Source organism: Belonocnema kinseyi, chromosome 8 (assembly GCF_010883055.1).
Source record: "Belonocnema kinseyi isolate 2016_QV_RU_SX_M_011 chromosome 8, B_treatae_v1, whole genome shotgun sequence".
NCBI classification, from domain to species: Eukaryota; Metazoa; Arthropoda; class Insecta; order Hymenoptera; family Cynipidae; genus Belonocnema; species Belonocnema kinseyi.
The window spans coordinates 109,021,158-109,034,231 of NC_046664.1; the positions used below are offsets into that span (position 1 = coordinate 109,021,158).

Consider the following 13,074-nt stretch of genomic DNA (forward strand, 5'->3'; position numbering starts at 1 on the left):
GGATCTCTGAAGTGCAAACATTTGGAGCGTCGCACTGTGGGGAAAAATGACTTTTTTGTTTCAAAATAACGCGTAGCCCACAAATATAGACCGATTTGGACCAAAAATTTTTTTATTTAAATCTGATAAGATTTCTAGTAGAGTTATCAAGTTTGATTTTTAATTAGGTTTAAAAATTTGTTATAAATAAACAAATATGACGAAAAAAATGGTCATTTTTGTCTATTTGAGTTCGCGGTGCTCGTCAAAAACTGAAAAATTGTTGAAATCGTCTAAGTTGCATAGAGTGACATTATTTAAAGATGTTCCGATATTAGACAATAAACAAAACATTTTTTATAAACAAATTGTTTGTGGAAAAAATGTTTTCTACGATTTTCCATAATTATACGTTTTTTAAAGTTCTATTGGAAGAAATTTGAATGGAAGCAATATTATATTTTTTTACATTTCTCTTAACATTATAATTGTTTATATTATAAACAAATTTCATAAACAAATGCAGTGATCAGGCATTTTTCGATAGAAACATTTGTTTTTTTCAATGTCAATTTTTTTAAATTATGAACTTTATGATAATTTTAGAAAAACTTATAAGTTTTTGAGTGTTCTTATGATTTTTTAAAACAAATTCAATAAATTAAGGTATTATTCAGGCATTTGTCGGAAGAGAAATTCGGTTTTCGCAATGCCATTTTTTTTAGTTGGGAACTTTATGACAATTATAGCAAAATTCATAATTTTATGATTTTTTAAAACAAATTTAATAAACAAATGCATTAATCAGGCATTAGTCGACAGAGAAATTTGTTTCATTCTATGTGAATTTTTTTAATTCGCAACTTTATGATAACTTCACAAAAAGTCATAATTTTTTTATAAATTCTATGATTTTTTAAAACAAATTTAATAAACAAATGCATTATTGAGGCGCGTGTCGACGGAAAAAAATTTTTTTTCGATGTCAAACTTTTTATTTGGGAACTTCATGATGAAGTCTTAAGATCTAAGAAGGAGCCAGTATTATTGTTAACGAATTCAAGATTGTAGCACAACAAACAAATGAATTGAGAAATCCAAGATTAATTATTATGGTGCAGCTTAATAAAAACAGGGCATAGAAAAAGACGAGTATTTCCACAGAGAAATGACCAAATAATGCATTGTTTATTGAATTTATTTAAAGAAATCATCAAAATTATCAACTAATTTTGAATGTTGCGCCAATTATCAATAAATTCCCAATTAAAAAGAGTGATATCGAGAAAAAATATTTTATCCATCGACAGGTGCCTGACTAATGTATTTTTTTTATTAAATTTGTTTTGAAAAATATAAAATTTATCAACTTATTATGAATGTTGCTAAAATCGTCATAAGGTTCCCAACTAAAAAGACTGGAATTGAGAAAACCGAATTTTTCTGCGGGCAAATGCCCGAATAATGCATTTTTTTATTAAATTCGCACCGGGAACGTCAAATAGAAAAAATGACCATTTTTTTCGTCATAATTGTTTATTTATAAAAAATTCAAACCGTTAATCAAAAATCAGGTTACACAGCTCTCTTAGAAATCTTATCAGCTTTTTTACAATTTTTTGTCCAAGTCGGTCAATATTTGTGAGCTGCACGTTATTTTGAACCAAAAAAGTCTTTTTTTTCCCACTGTGCGTCGGTCGGCAGCTTCCGTCTGCGCTTGGTGTGCAAATTATAAGTTTGGAAAATTTGGAGTCGGGTATTCACACCCAGTAGGTACGGAACGTAACAAAATCCGATATTTGTGAAAATTAAAAAAGGTCTTTTCACCAGCATTTTATGCAGTAGAATATACTGGTATATATAATTACATTGTTTTTAGTATATTTTGATAATATTATATTATATATAATGATGCCCCGTACGAAGGCTAGCACAACTCGCCTTATGACTGCATGTTATTTCCCGTGAGTTGCGCTGTTCTTCGTACTTTACCAGATGAAATGGATATCAGAGACGAATTTGTTGACAATAAAACGTCTAAACCGAAGAGCTGCAAATTGTCTCCCAGTTTCTCTTGACCATTAAACATTTTACAATTTTTGATGGAGTGACAAGGTCATATACAAGGAGCACGTAGCCAAGTTATGCTGCGAGTGCGCAAATAACTTGTAATAATATCTTGTTTAATACATTTAAAAAAATTAAGCAATTTCTGTTGTTTATTCATGTTATATTTACCAATATTATCTATAACAAGTATTGAAAGTTTAAAAAAATATATGTTTTTTGGAGCGAATCGAAAAACCAACGCAGCCATTTTAAAGTACAATTTCCGATTGATGTAAAAAAATGGTTTCAATTTACGAATTAGAGCCCAATATTCAGTCGCTCAAGTTGCCAGGTTAGGGTTAACTCATGTCCGTACGGAACGTAACATTTTTATAGCCCGTGCCCTGAGGGTTAAAAAACAACATTAAAAAGTATAAATTTAATTCCTAGACAAAAGACGTAAACTATGAAAAAAATGGATTGATAAAAGTTGTGCATTCAAAAAGGGCTACAAATGTGTCATTAATAATTTTTTATAGGACGCGTAGTTTTTGTTTTAGTCGTAAAAAATAACATTGGAAGTAAACAAAAAAATTTCTTCAAATGAAACAAGGTATGAGAAAATTAATAGACAAAGTTGTTTACCCAAAAAGGATTTATAAATTTGTTATAAATAATTCCGAGACAGAGCGAGTAATTTTTTTTAATCGTGAAAAACAAGATTGAAAATAATATAATTATGAAATTATAAAAAAGGCGATAAAAATACGTATATTTCAATATCAATGTAAGTGACAATTGTGCACGGAGCAACTATGCACGTCGGTGGCCACTGGTACAACTGTTTACATGTTTTAGCGCAGCTAAGAATAAAATTTAATGAAAAATAAGAAACAACTATCAAAGTAATCATGATAAACACAATTTTTACTTCATTTTGCAGTATCTGAATAATCAATCCAAAACCGAGGTACATAAATAATATTAATATAGATTCAATATAAAAGCGTTGAACAAAATGTAGAAAAGTAAAAAATTTTTACGAAATTGAGTGCGAAGCACGAGATACGTGATAAGAATGTGTTCGTTAAATCCGAAATAGCTTCAGCAAAAGAGAATTCACAATCATCAAATTACAGTTGTCGGTGCTTTGACCTTCAATTTTGAAAAGCTGTGCCCGCACAGCTGGTGGATTTTTTATCACTTTTTTTAAGACTTAAACAAAAACTACGCATCCTATTAAAACATAATTCATGGAAAAATTGTAGCTTTTTTTTTGATGAGCGACTTTTGTCAATCGATTTTTTATAGCTCGTTTCGTTTATCCAAAAATTAAATTAAAAATTTTTTAATGTTGTTTTTTACGAATAAAAACACCACGTATCCTATCAAAAGCATTTCATAATAAATTTGTCGTTTGTGAACAAATTAAATTTTTTTATTTTCAATGTTTTTCTTTGCGAATAAATTAAGAAGCACTTATCGTATCAGAAAGTGATTTGTAACAAATTTGTACATCTTCTTTAGGTGCAAAATGTTTATTTGTTCATGTTTATTCGCATCTTGCTTCCTTTGACCTCAAAATGGAATTATTGATTTTTTATTAGCCTGCAAAAAGTGAAGTTTTTCTTCTCCTTGTTTTTTTCATATTGTGCGTTGTTTAAATCAAAATGTTTATTTTCGTATGATCTATTTGTATTTTTAAAATTCTATAAATCTGATAATTTTCGCTTCATCAGAAAAAAATCATAGAGATAAATTGTTCGTATTTGCACGTACTATAAATAACCGTTCATGGAATTTTCAAATCTTCAAAAAAAGTAGTCCAAAAAATTTCGCAAATGCTCTAAATTTTTGAAAATATATCATTTGAAAAAACATAAAACTTCTTTTAATTTTTTTTTTAATCTACTCTGCCTCAAATATCTGAAATAATTTTCCAGTCTGCATTTTTTCAGACGAGGAAAATCTTGAAGAACATTAAAAAATTAAAATACACAATAATTTAAAATATATGAAAATGATCATTTTTTCCGACACATTTTCAGAAGGCATCAATCAATCGAAACCAAATAATTTATACTTTTTTAGGGTCCCAATACACTACTTTTCCGCATAGTTTCAAATTCGATTTCCATTGTATCTGCAATTATCAGCTTCCTGGAAGAAGCTGAACGTGTGAAAGATAATCTGTTGTTTTTAGAAGAATAAGTTTACTATGTGGTGTTCCATGTAAGTTTTCTAACGTTTAGTTTGTTTTTTTATAATTAGAAATTTTTTTTTATTATAACAAACAAAAACATTTCAAATTACAAACAATTATAAAATCATAAACCTATTTTTAGATCAATTAAATTACATATATTTTTTTAATTATTTAGGACACTATTAATCCATACACACTAGAAAAATACATACATCGCTTCACATACAAACGCAACATTGCCATTAATGTACATGCCTTTACCACCGTGATTTGGTTTACTCAAAAGTCACTCAAAACGTTAGTGAAATTCTGTTAAAATCCGGATTTATATATTTTAAATAATATAAGATCAAAGAACGCTTCAAACGATAAATTCTTAAAAAGTCATCCATTGTCTATAACTTAGAGTATAAAGATAAAATTTAAATGATTTTAATTTATTTCTTAAAGTATTTTATGATTTCCAAATTCATTTTCTTTAAATTAGAGTTGTTGTGTATGTCTTGAATATAATAGAAGTTATACATTTAGAACAGAAATTAATCTTCGAATGCTAGATGTTGGTAAATATCAGTAACAGGAATTTTGATTGAGGACCCTGCATTCAACTCTGCTACTTTTATTACCACTTGTCAAAATTTTACTCATTTTTTAGTATAAATGGAAAAAAGTAGCTGCAAGATGCAATAACGCTAACAAGACATTTTTCTACTTTATTTAAAATTCAACTGACAAAGTAGTGAAAGAAAATATTTTCAATATTATAAAGGTATTTATTTTTTTATGCATTCACTTCTCATAATTTAAATTTTTATGTATTTACAATTACTGGCTCATTCGCAAAATACGTGGTACGTGACTTGCACTGTGACTTGCAGCATTGTTGTCAGTTCAATTATTCCTGAATTAGAGATTCTGCAAACATGTAAGGCATACCTATTAAATGTGACCCGCCGCAAATATATAACATGATGTAAGGTAACTTACCGAGGGTTGCTTTATCCGGGTCAAAAAATGTCATTGACTTTCATCTATCAATGGGGGTTTGCTTGAAAGATAGCAAAAAGGACATGACAAAGTTCAAAAAAAAGAAATTTGCTCATTCCATATTCTACACTTGTTATTTCTATAAAATTAATATTCGCTGCAATAAGAAATTTCAAACCGAATTACCAAATATTGGAATTATTTTTCCAATTATGCTAATTTGATATGACTTCAGTGCTGTTCTTCAAAAAAATTACAAAGATATAAAAAAAGCCCAATTAGTTTCTTTCTACAAAGGGAGCAATCCGCCATAGAAACTAAAGAACTATATTCCAGTCTACTGACCATTTCACAAACCTCTGGTCCAGCCTTCATAAACGAGAAATGATGAATACGAACAATTGGGGAAAATTGTCCAAAAAGGATTAGGACTTTCAAAATAACTGCCTTGTCAGAGCAACCCGATTCACATTTTTAAACTACCCACGCGTAACAGTAGACTAAGAACCTGTATTTTCTATTCCTAACATAGGGTGAAAACTTTCATCTTGTATCCACGTGTAAGCGGAAACATGAGTGAGTTTTCAAAGGGATGGTAAAAGAAGTGGAAAGAAGGCGAGAAAGGGGTATCAAAAAAACGATAGGTGTTGCGCAGGTGACAACAATGAAGAGGAGGGTAATGCGAAAAGGTAATTGAAAATAACAGTTAACGCCGCTTCCACTTGCGCTCTAGTAAGGAAATTTTTCGATTCAGTGAACGCAAATTAAAATATCTAGCTGTAATTCGGCAAAAGAGTCAGCTGTAATATCCAAGCCTTTTCATGAAATTTCAGATACGTTTTGTTCTTTATGAACATCGTCGAAGTGAATCACCAACATTAATATCCGCGAGCACGCATTGACCAATAAAAATAACCTGGTTTTTTTTCAAACTTGTATTTATAATTCGAATACGTATTTTCCACATTAAGGGGAACACTAATCGAAAGCTACATATTGCAGAATAATTCCGGATTAATTTTTTATCTTATTCCTATTTTTTAAATTATTTTCATTCGACATTTTATATCAGAAAATAGTTCAGTTTTGAAGTGTTTTTTTAATGAAGCTCTATAAACACTGGACGAATCCAATAAAAGATTGAAAGATATAGTGGTGAGAATCTATAAAATTCTCGAGTATTTTGTTGCGAATGAGATAATCGGAGGCGATTTCCTCGATTATTCAGAAAATACCGTTTTTAATCGAACTGTCGATAACTAACAAAACAAAGAATCGATTTGTCCTGCGCGAGAGACAGCATGTCAATAATGAAAAGGTACACGACGAGGCGTATAAAATCGATGGAGGCATCGGGCGGCATCGGGCGAGCATCGATTCCACGCACATGCCCACAAACACAAGATCGTATCACTATCCGCAATATACATACTGTACACCTTATCGCAGACACGATCAAGTCGTTATTACGATAACAATAACTTTCAAATTTTACCCCTCATGGAATCGATTAGGAATCGGATAAAAGAGTGCCTCGAGACCATGGAGGTTCTCGCATCTGAGGTCCAAATAAAAAGAGTTTGTAGCATGGGCATGAGTGTCTATCCGTCTATTTATCCGTTTTCATGTTGAAACATCATTATTATTCATATTATGTATTAGAGTCACAGCTCGCATATTATACATTATTGTATGTTAATTATTCATAAACGTCAAGCGGGGTAAGGCTGGTACAAAAATTGTCTTCTTTAATTACTTACTCCCTAATCTTCTTCAACTTCGTAGGGAAAAAAATCTTTAAAACTTAACCCCAAACACAGCAGAGCACTAGCCTTCAAAATTAAATGTACCTTTTTAAGAATTGCAAAGTAATGGACAGGCACGCTGAGCGCTCGGATGGGTGACTGTTCCTGCTTTCTGTTTGATCGTCTTTTTCACTGCAATTAATTATTGTCCAGATGCAGCTTTAACGTCGAGAATGGATATGTAAACTCGATGATATCGTCTCTGAACTAGCCAATCAGTTACCATCTGCGTTCGAGAGTTTTTATCAGCATGATTTAAAGGAAAACAATACGTCTCGAAAAAAAATATATGAAGTAAATTTCTACATCTTTTTGAGATAAAAATTTTTTTATTTAAAAACTTTTTTTATTTCTTGCATAGTTTTTTGGAAAATGGAAATTCGGATTTTGAAATTGTTATCACGATTAAAACAGAAAATCTTTATCTTCCAAAGAAATTGTCGGAGTACATTTATAGATCCTATTGAGATAAGCAATATTGATTTTTAACACTTTTTTCGTATCTCGCATAGTATTGTTGGAAAATAGAATTTTTTATTTTGTAAAAAGTATTTTCCATGGATAAAACCTGTACCGTAGGTCAAAAGTGGCTGGCTAACGAACTCTTCCTTTCTTTTTAGGCTCAGAGGTTCTCAAAATGTAAAGGTTCTATGAAATCCGACGAACTCCAATTTTACTTCAATATACCTTCTTCTTAGAATGAGAATGTATTCTCTAAATATGAATCAGTGAAAAATTCACTGATTGAAATAGTAGTTAGACATTTCACTGAATAATCAGTGATTTCGGACTTATTCACTAATCAGTTCAGTAACACCAGAGTATATCATGTGAAGCATAACCTCTAAATTTGTAAGTTAAGCGTTGTTGTTATTCTTTTACTTTAGTAGCAAGAAGAATTCCTTAATTAAATAAATTTTTTTAATTTTTGTGCTGTAAGTCTGCTGAATTAACTGTGGGATAAATATACTCTAACTCATATAGGAAGTACTTACTTAACGGGTTTGTACATGACAGCTCAATCTTGAAATTAAAGTAATATGTGAGGTTGTGTGTCATTTAAAAGCATTGGAACTTTTCACCTTTTTCAATATTTTATCATATTTATGGGTGTTAGTTTTTTACTATGATTCTTTGATTGAAAGTACTAAAATATTATTTTATTATGATTGCTAAATTGACAAGGTGCAGTGATGCCAACTCATATTTAGAGAGTAATAATTTCAAATCAAACAAATAAACTTTTAAATATCGTATTTACTGAATTTTCTGGTTTATTTGCATTTAAATGTTACAAGAAATATTATAGAGAAAAGGAATCTGACTGAATTTCCTGCTAAAACCCCTTTTTAACATTGCATATTACATTTGAATTTTAAGGAATTTAAAACAGTTTGATGTTTTTTTCATTTCTTAATAATGTTCCTGTACACTCTAAGAATAATACAAAATATAGATCCGTTTTTGACTATAAAATAACAGTCATGATTTTACTTTTCTCTCTTTATTGAAGAGTTTTTTTTTCTGGATTAACAGTATTTTGTAGTTTTATCACATTATTTTCCAATTATGTGGTTAATTTTCAACAATTCTATTTTTTAAAGATTTTTAGGATAATTTGGATACTTTTAATATACTTTTTCACAACGCCCCGTCTGAAAGTTCGAGTGAAATTGAAGTCCTTCTTCCGATTAATAGTCCCATGAAAGACAACTATGAGTTAAGCAGTCAAATCTATTTCGCATACGTCCACTAAAATTTTGGACATTTTTCAAAACTTTTGAAAGTTTTTGGAAAATGTTTGACATTTTTGCGAGTTTGTGGAAATTTAATAAATTTAGGAAAATTTAATCGTTTCTCATTACTATGATTCAAGAAAGTATAGCTGACGTATATCTGTAATGTTTAGCTTAAGTCTGTCAGAAGTATAAATTAAGTATTTCTAAATCTGAGGGAAAGTATGGCTATAGCATGTGTAGCTCAATTATATTTGTAGAATTAAAAGATAATGCACAGTAAGTACAAGCGTTGTATTCTTAATGATAACATTGGAAACCTGAAATGCATCAAATTATAGAGATCCAAAACCATGATCTTCACAGCATGAAAAATGTTGTTTGCAACTTTTAAATTTATAAAAACATAAGAAAATCTTTATATTATTAAAAATATAAGATCATATCTTTATTCTAAATAAAAAATTAGTCAGATTTTTTCATGGAATAATAATCTTATGGTTAAGAATCAGAAATCACTGTATTCTTATATACATTTTCTTGCTTTAAGGAATCTCCATATAGTTGAAAAACAAGACGGTTGAATTTTAACTCCGAAGTAGTGTTCGGGAAAAAAAGTGGCACGAATTTTGTTGAACCTTGAAAGAATTTATTATCTGGCTTCTTTACTACACTCGCCAACAATGTTCGTTGCAGATTTTTCTGAGAAAATTATTTAAATCACAGAATTTTTTAATTTACGGACGTTGTGTCATTGACATTGCATTATATTTTATCCCGTTGCTGGGATATCTTTAAAAACAACTTAACACAAATCATATATGCTTCAGCTATATTTAATTATAGATGAAGTATATCATAACCGTCATCTATATTTCATCTATACTTCAGCTAAAATCTAACTATACTTTAGCTATACTATTTCAATATACTTGTAGTAAGGTAAATGTGGCAGTCCTCGTAAATGAATGGGTTGTCGGCAGATGGGCAGTGTTTTACATATAGTAAGCTGTTGTGTTCTTCGTTCCCAGCAAAGATGTTTTTTTCTAAACGCTATTGCCGATCACTCACACATCGAAGTACCGATAACTGAAGCAGCCAGATTTCTGACTTGCCAATAACCCATGCATTCTAGTATTTATAACTTCGAACTTCTTATAATATTCATTCTAATAGGATATGTTACAAGTAATAAGTAATTTACCTTTGTAAAGGTACACTTTATTCGATAAAACCCATTTCTTGAGCTTTAAATATGTTTAATATAGTTTTTCAAGCATTTGAAATCTGAAATTCGCCTTGAGCTTCCGATAACTGGCACACTTACCTTATGGGATTGTCTCATTTACCATACATATTTTCATACTTCTGAAAGTCGATGATTGATCGATCCCATGCTGCCTCAACTATTTCTTACATGTTTCCCAAGCATGTTATACCAGTCTTAAATCGAACAAGAACAAGTTTTAAGCAAATTTTACGTGCTTCACGACACTAATAAATATTTCAAATTAGCAGATTACAATAAAACCTAGCATCTATGGATGATTTTCAATTGTGAACAATTCTTTCTGTAGTTTGGATTCAAAAAATAATAATTTGTATGATTACAAAAAATGACATTCTAAATGTATCAGCATCGCGCTGCTTATACCAGCCTTAGCTCGGTTCATGCTATTGATATTTTTTTACACTATATATGTTGTATAAAATATGTACAATAATGTAATGTTTATCTATATGTAACACATTTACACGAGCACGCCGAGCTTATGTGCACGCTTTAAAAAGGCTGTGGCATCAATAAAGGTGTTGGTCTAAAAATCAATGTTTTACCATTTGGAAATATGCATGTCCTTGATATATGTTTTCGTTATCAAAGACTGTGGCGTTGTATCAGAGATCTATGTCCAAATGCAATGGATTTCAGGATTACCGGCAAAAAAATGCCAATCTCAATTTTTACCATGGATAAGACCCCATTCAATTCCAGGAAGGTAAATCACTTTTCGGAATTTGTATGCCGATATAACATTTGATTACAAAACGATGTTTTTTGGTTATTTCAACCCTTGTGTTTTTATTTATGTAAATTTCAATCATAAAAAATTGTTAAAATTAAATTGTAATTATAGTTGTTTGAATTGAATTACAAATGATGCGTTAAAATCAAATAAACATTTCAAATATTTTGATTCAGAAATACTGCTGTATCATTTATGAAGCCCATACCATTTTTGAACAAAATCTAACTCTAACTTTGATCTAATATAAATTCTTCATTTTCAAACCTTGTAGTAAATAGTTATAGAATGGAAGTAGGTACAGGTGTTAATGTATATTTTTGCACGTTTCTAAATTCAAAACTTTTTGGTACAGTAAAATAGTAATCTATTTAATTAAATCTAACACAATTTCCCAAATCTCGATTGAAGAAGTCTGAAACTTTCAGCAACGTCACAGTTCAAATCTATTTATCTCAAACAGGCAGAGACCGAGACTGATGTAGATTTGTCGTTATATAACACAATCTGTAACTAGCTGGTAAATACGAGCATTCGTTATTTCAAAATATTGCATTGCAATTCGGATGTAAATCTGAAAGCAGCATTGTCATGGCTGCATCAAAATATACAACAACACAGCATTCAAACGAACTAGGTTAGAGCTTTATTGCTACGTTGTGGCCGAATCTATCATTCGGTTTGACAATTTAATTAATTTTTTACAATATTCAATGAAAAAAAAATTAATCTTTCATGGTCCGTGATTTGAATTCACTAATTGAAATAAATTGAGCGTTTTTTTTAAATAAGTAATTTCCGTTAAAAAGTAAAATTAAAATGAAATTTTTTATTGGTAACTGCATTTATAATTTTTTGCTCTTAATAAATCTCTTAACATATAAGAATTACATATGAAGAAGTTCATAGGGAAATTAGTTTCTAAACATTTCTTCTAAAATTTGATATTTTAACAATTTTTTGTTTTAATTATGTCGGATTCAAATTTTCAAAATTAATGTATAACTAGTGGAGATTAGTGGATATTCTATCATCTACATTCGCCTTATTCTGTGCCTGGTATTTTTCGGAATTTTCGAGGCATATTTGAAATTAAAAGAAAAATATTTAATTTGTTAATTATGAATTTAACAGTGATCTGCGCTCAAGGACTAATTGCCAAGGATAAGAGTGGAACTTCCGATCCATATGTCACAGTTCAAGTAGGAAAAGTGAAGAAACGAACGAAAACGATGCCACAGGAGTTGAATCCAGTCTGGAATGAGAAGTTTTACTTGTAAGTTTTATTTTTATTTCTAGCAATAAATTTTATAATATATAATACCTAATTTTGAAATTTCAGCGAGTGCCACAACTCATCGGACAGAATAAAAGTCCGTGTGTGGGATGAAGATAACGACTTAAAGTCAAAATTGAGGCAGAAATTGACGAGGGAGAGTGATGACTTCCTGGGTCAAACCATCATCGAGGTTCGAACTCTCAGTGGTGAGATGGACGTCTGGTACAACCTGGAGAAGCGAACAGACAAAAGTGCAGTCTCCGGAGCAATAAGGCTTCATATTAGTGTCGAAATCAAGGGAGAAGAAAAGGTGGCACCTTACCATGTCCAATACACGTGCCTTCACGAAAACCTCTTCCACAGCCTTTGCGAAGGAAACAGTGGAATGGTGACTTTACCTCAAGCCAGAGGCGACGACGCTTGGAAGGTTTATTTTGACCCTCCTGGTGAAGAACTCGTTGACGAATTTGCCATGCGATACGGAATTGAAAGCATCTACCAAGCAATGACGTAAGTACTTTCAAAAAACAATATTTCTTTATTTTATTTCATTTTTTGAAAAAATGAGCCTATGATTACCAGGTCACGCATTGAAAATAAAATTTTTAAAATATTTTAAACGCTACTTTTCTATTTTCTTCCTTTTGATGAATAGTGCACCTGTATCCGAATTATGTAAATATTATTGAATTGTCTCAAAAAGACGTATCCGAGAGCGTTTCTTATTTTAAAAAAAACATCAGTCCCAACCTGATTTTGCACGCTGAGGTACTTCAAGCGCGGACAGTGTAGTAACCGGTGCCTGACCAAAACAGAATCAAACCACTGGGGCGCGAGACTCGCGTACGCAGCAGTGACACGAGCCGGGCTGCGGTCAGGCGCATTTTCTTATCGTAGGGAGAACTGTATTTTCTTTTATTTGTTCACTTATTCCAGAAACGACAATGTTTTATTGTTTCTATGTTTTATATCTTTAAAAAAAGATCACAAAAGTGATTTAAAAAGCCAA

At 30.7% G+C, this 13,074-nt stretch overlaps 1 protein-coding gene and 1 long non-coding RNA gene across 6 annotated transcripts in view; one reads left to right on the top strand and one right to left on the bottom strand.

Annotated features, from left to right (window-relative positions):
- LOC117177790 overlaps nt 1-13,074 on the top strand; it is a 177,961-nt gene that overhangs the window by 128,602 nt on the left and 36,285 nt on the right. For all 5 annotated transcript variants that reach the window (XM_033368714.1, XM_033368717.1, XM_033368715.1 and 2 more), the window contains 2 exons: nt 11,921-12,062; nt 12,129-12,575. In XM_033368714.1, the coding sequence (XP_033224605.1) occupies nt 11,921-12,062; nt 12,129-12,575 (589 nt within the window). The remainder of the gene's footprint in view (nt 1-11,920; nt 12,063-12,128; nt 12,576-13,074) is intronic.
- LOC117177791 lies at nt 11,771-12,704 on the bottom strand. Its single transcript, XR_004467761.1, has 3 exons — nt 12,388-12,704; nt 12,111-12,294; nt 11,771-12,041 (listed from the first exon to the last, which is right to left on the bottom strand). It is a non-coding gene; the product is annotated as an uncharacterized LOC117177791 (long non-coding RNA).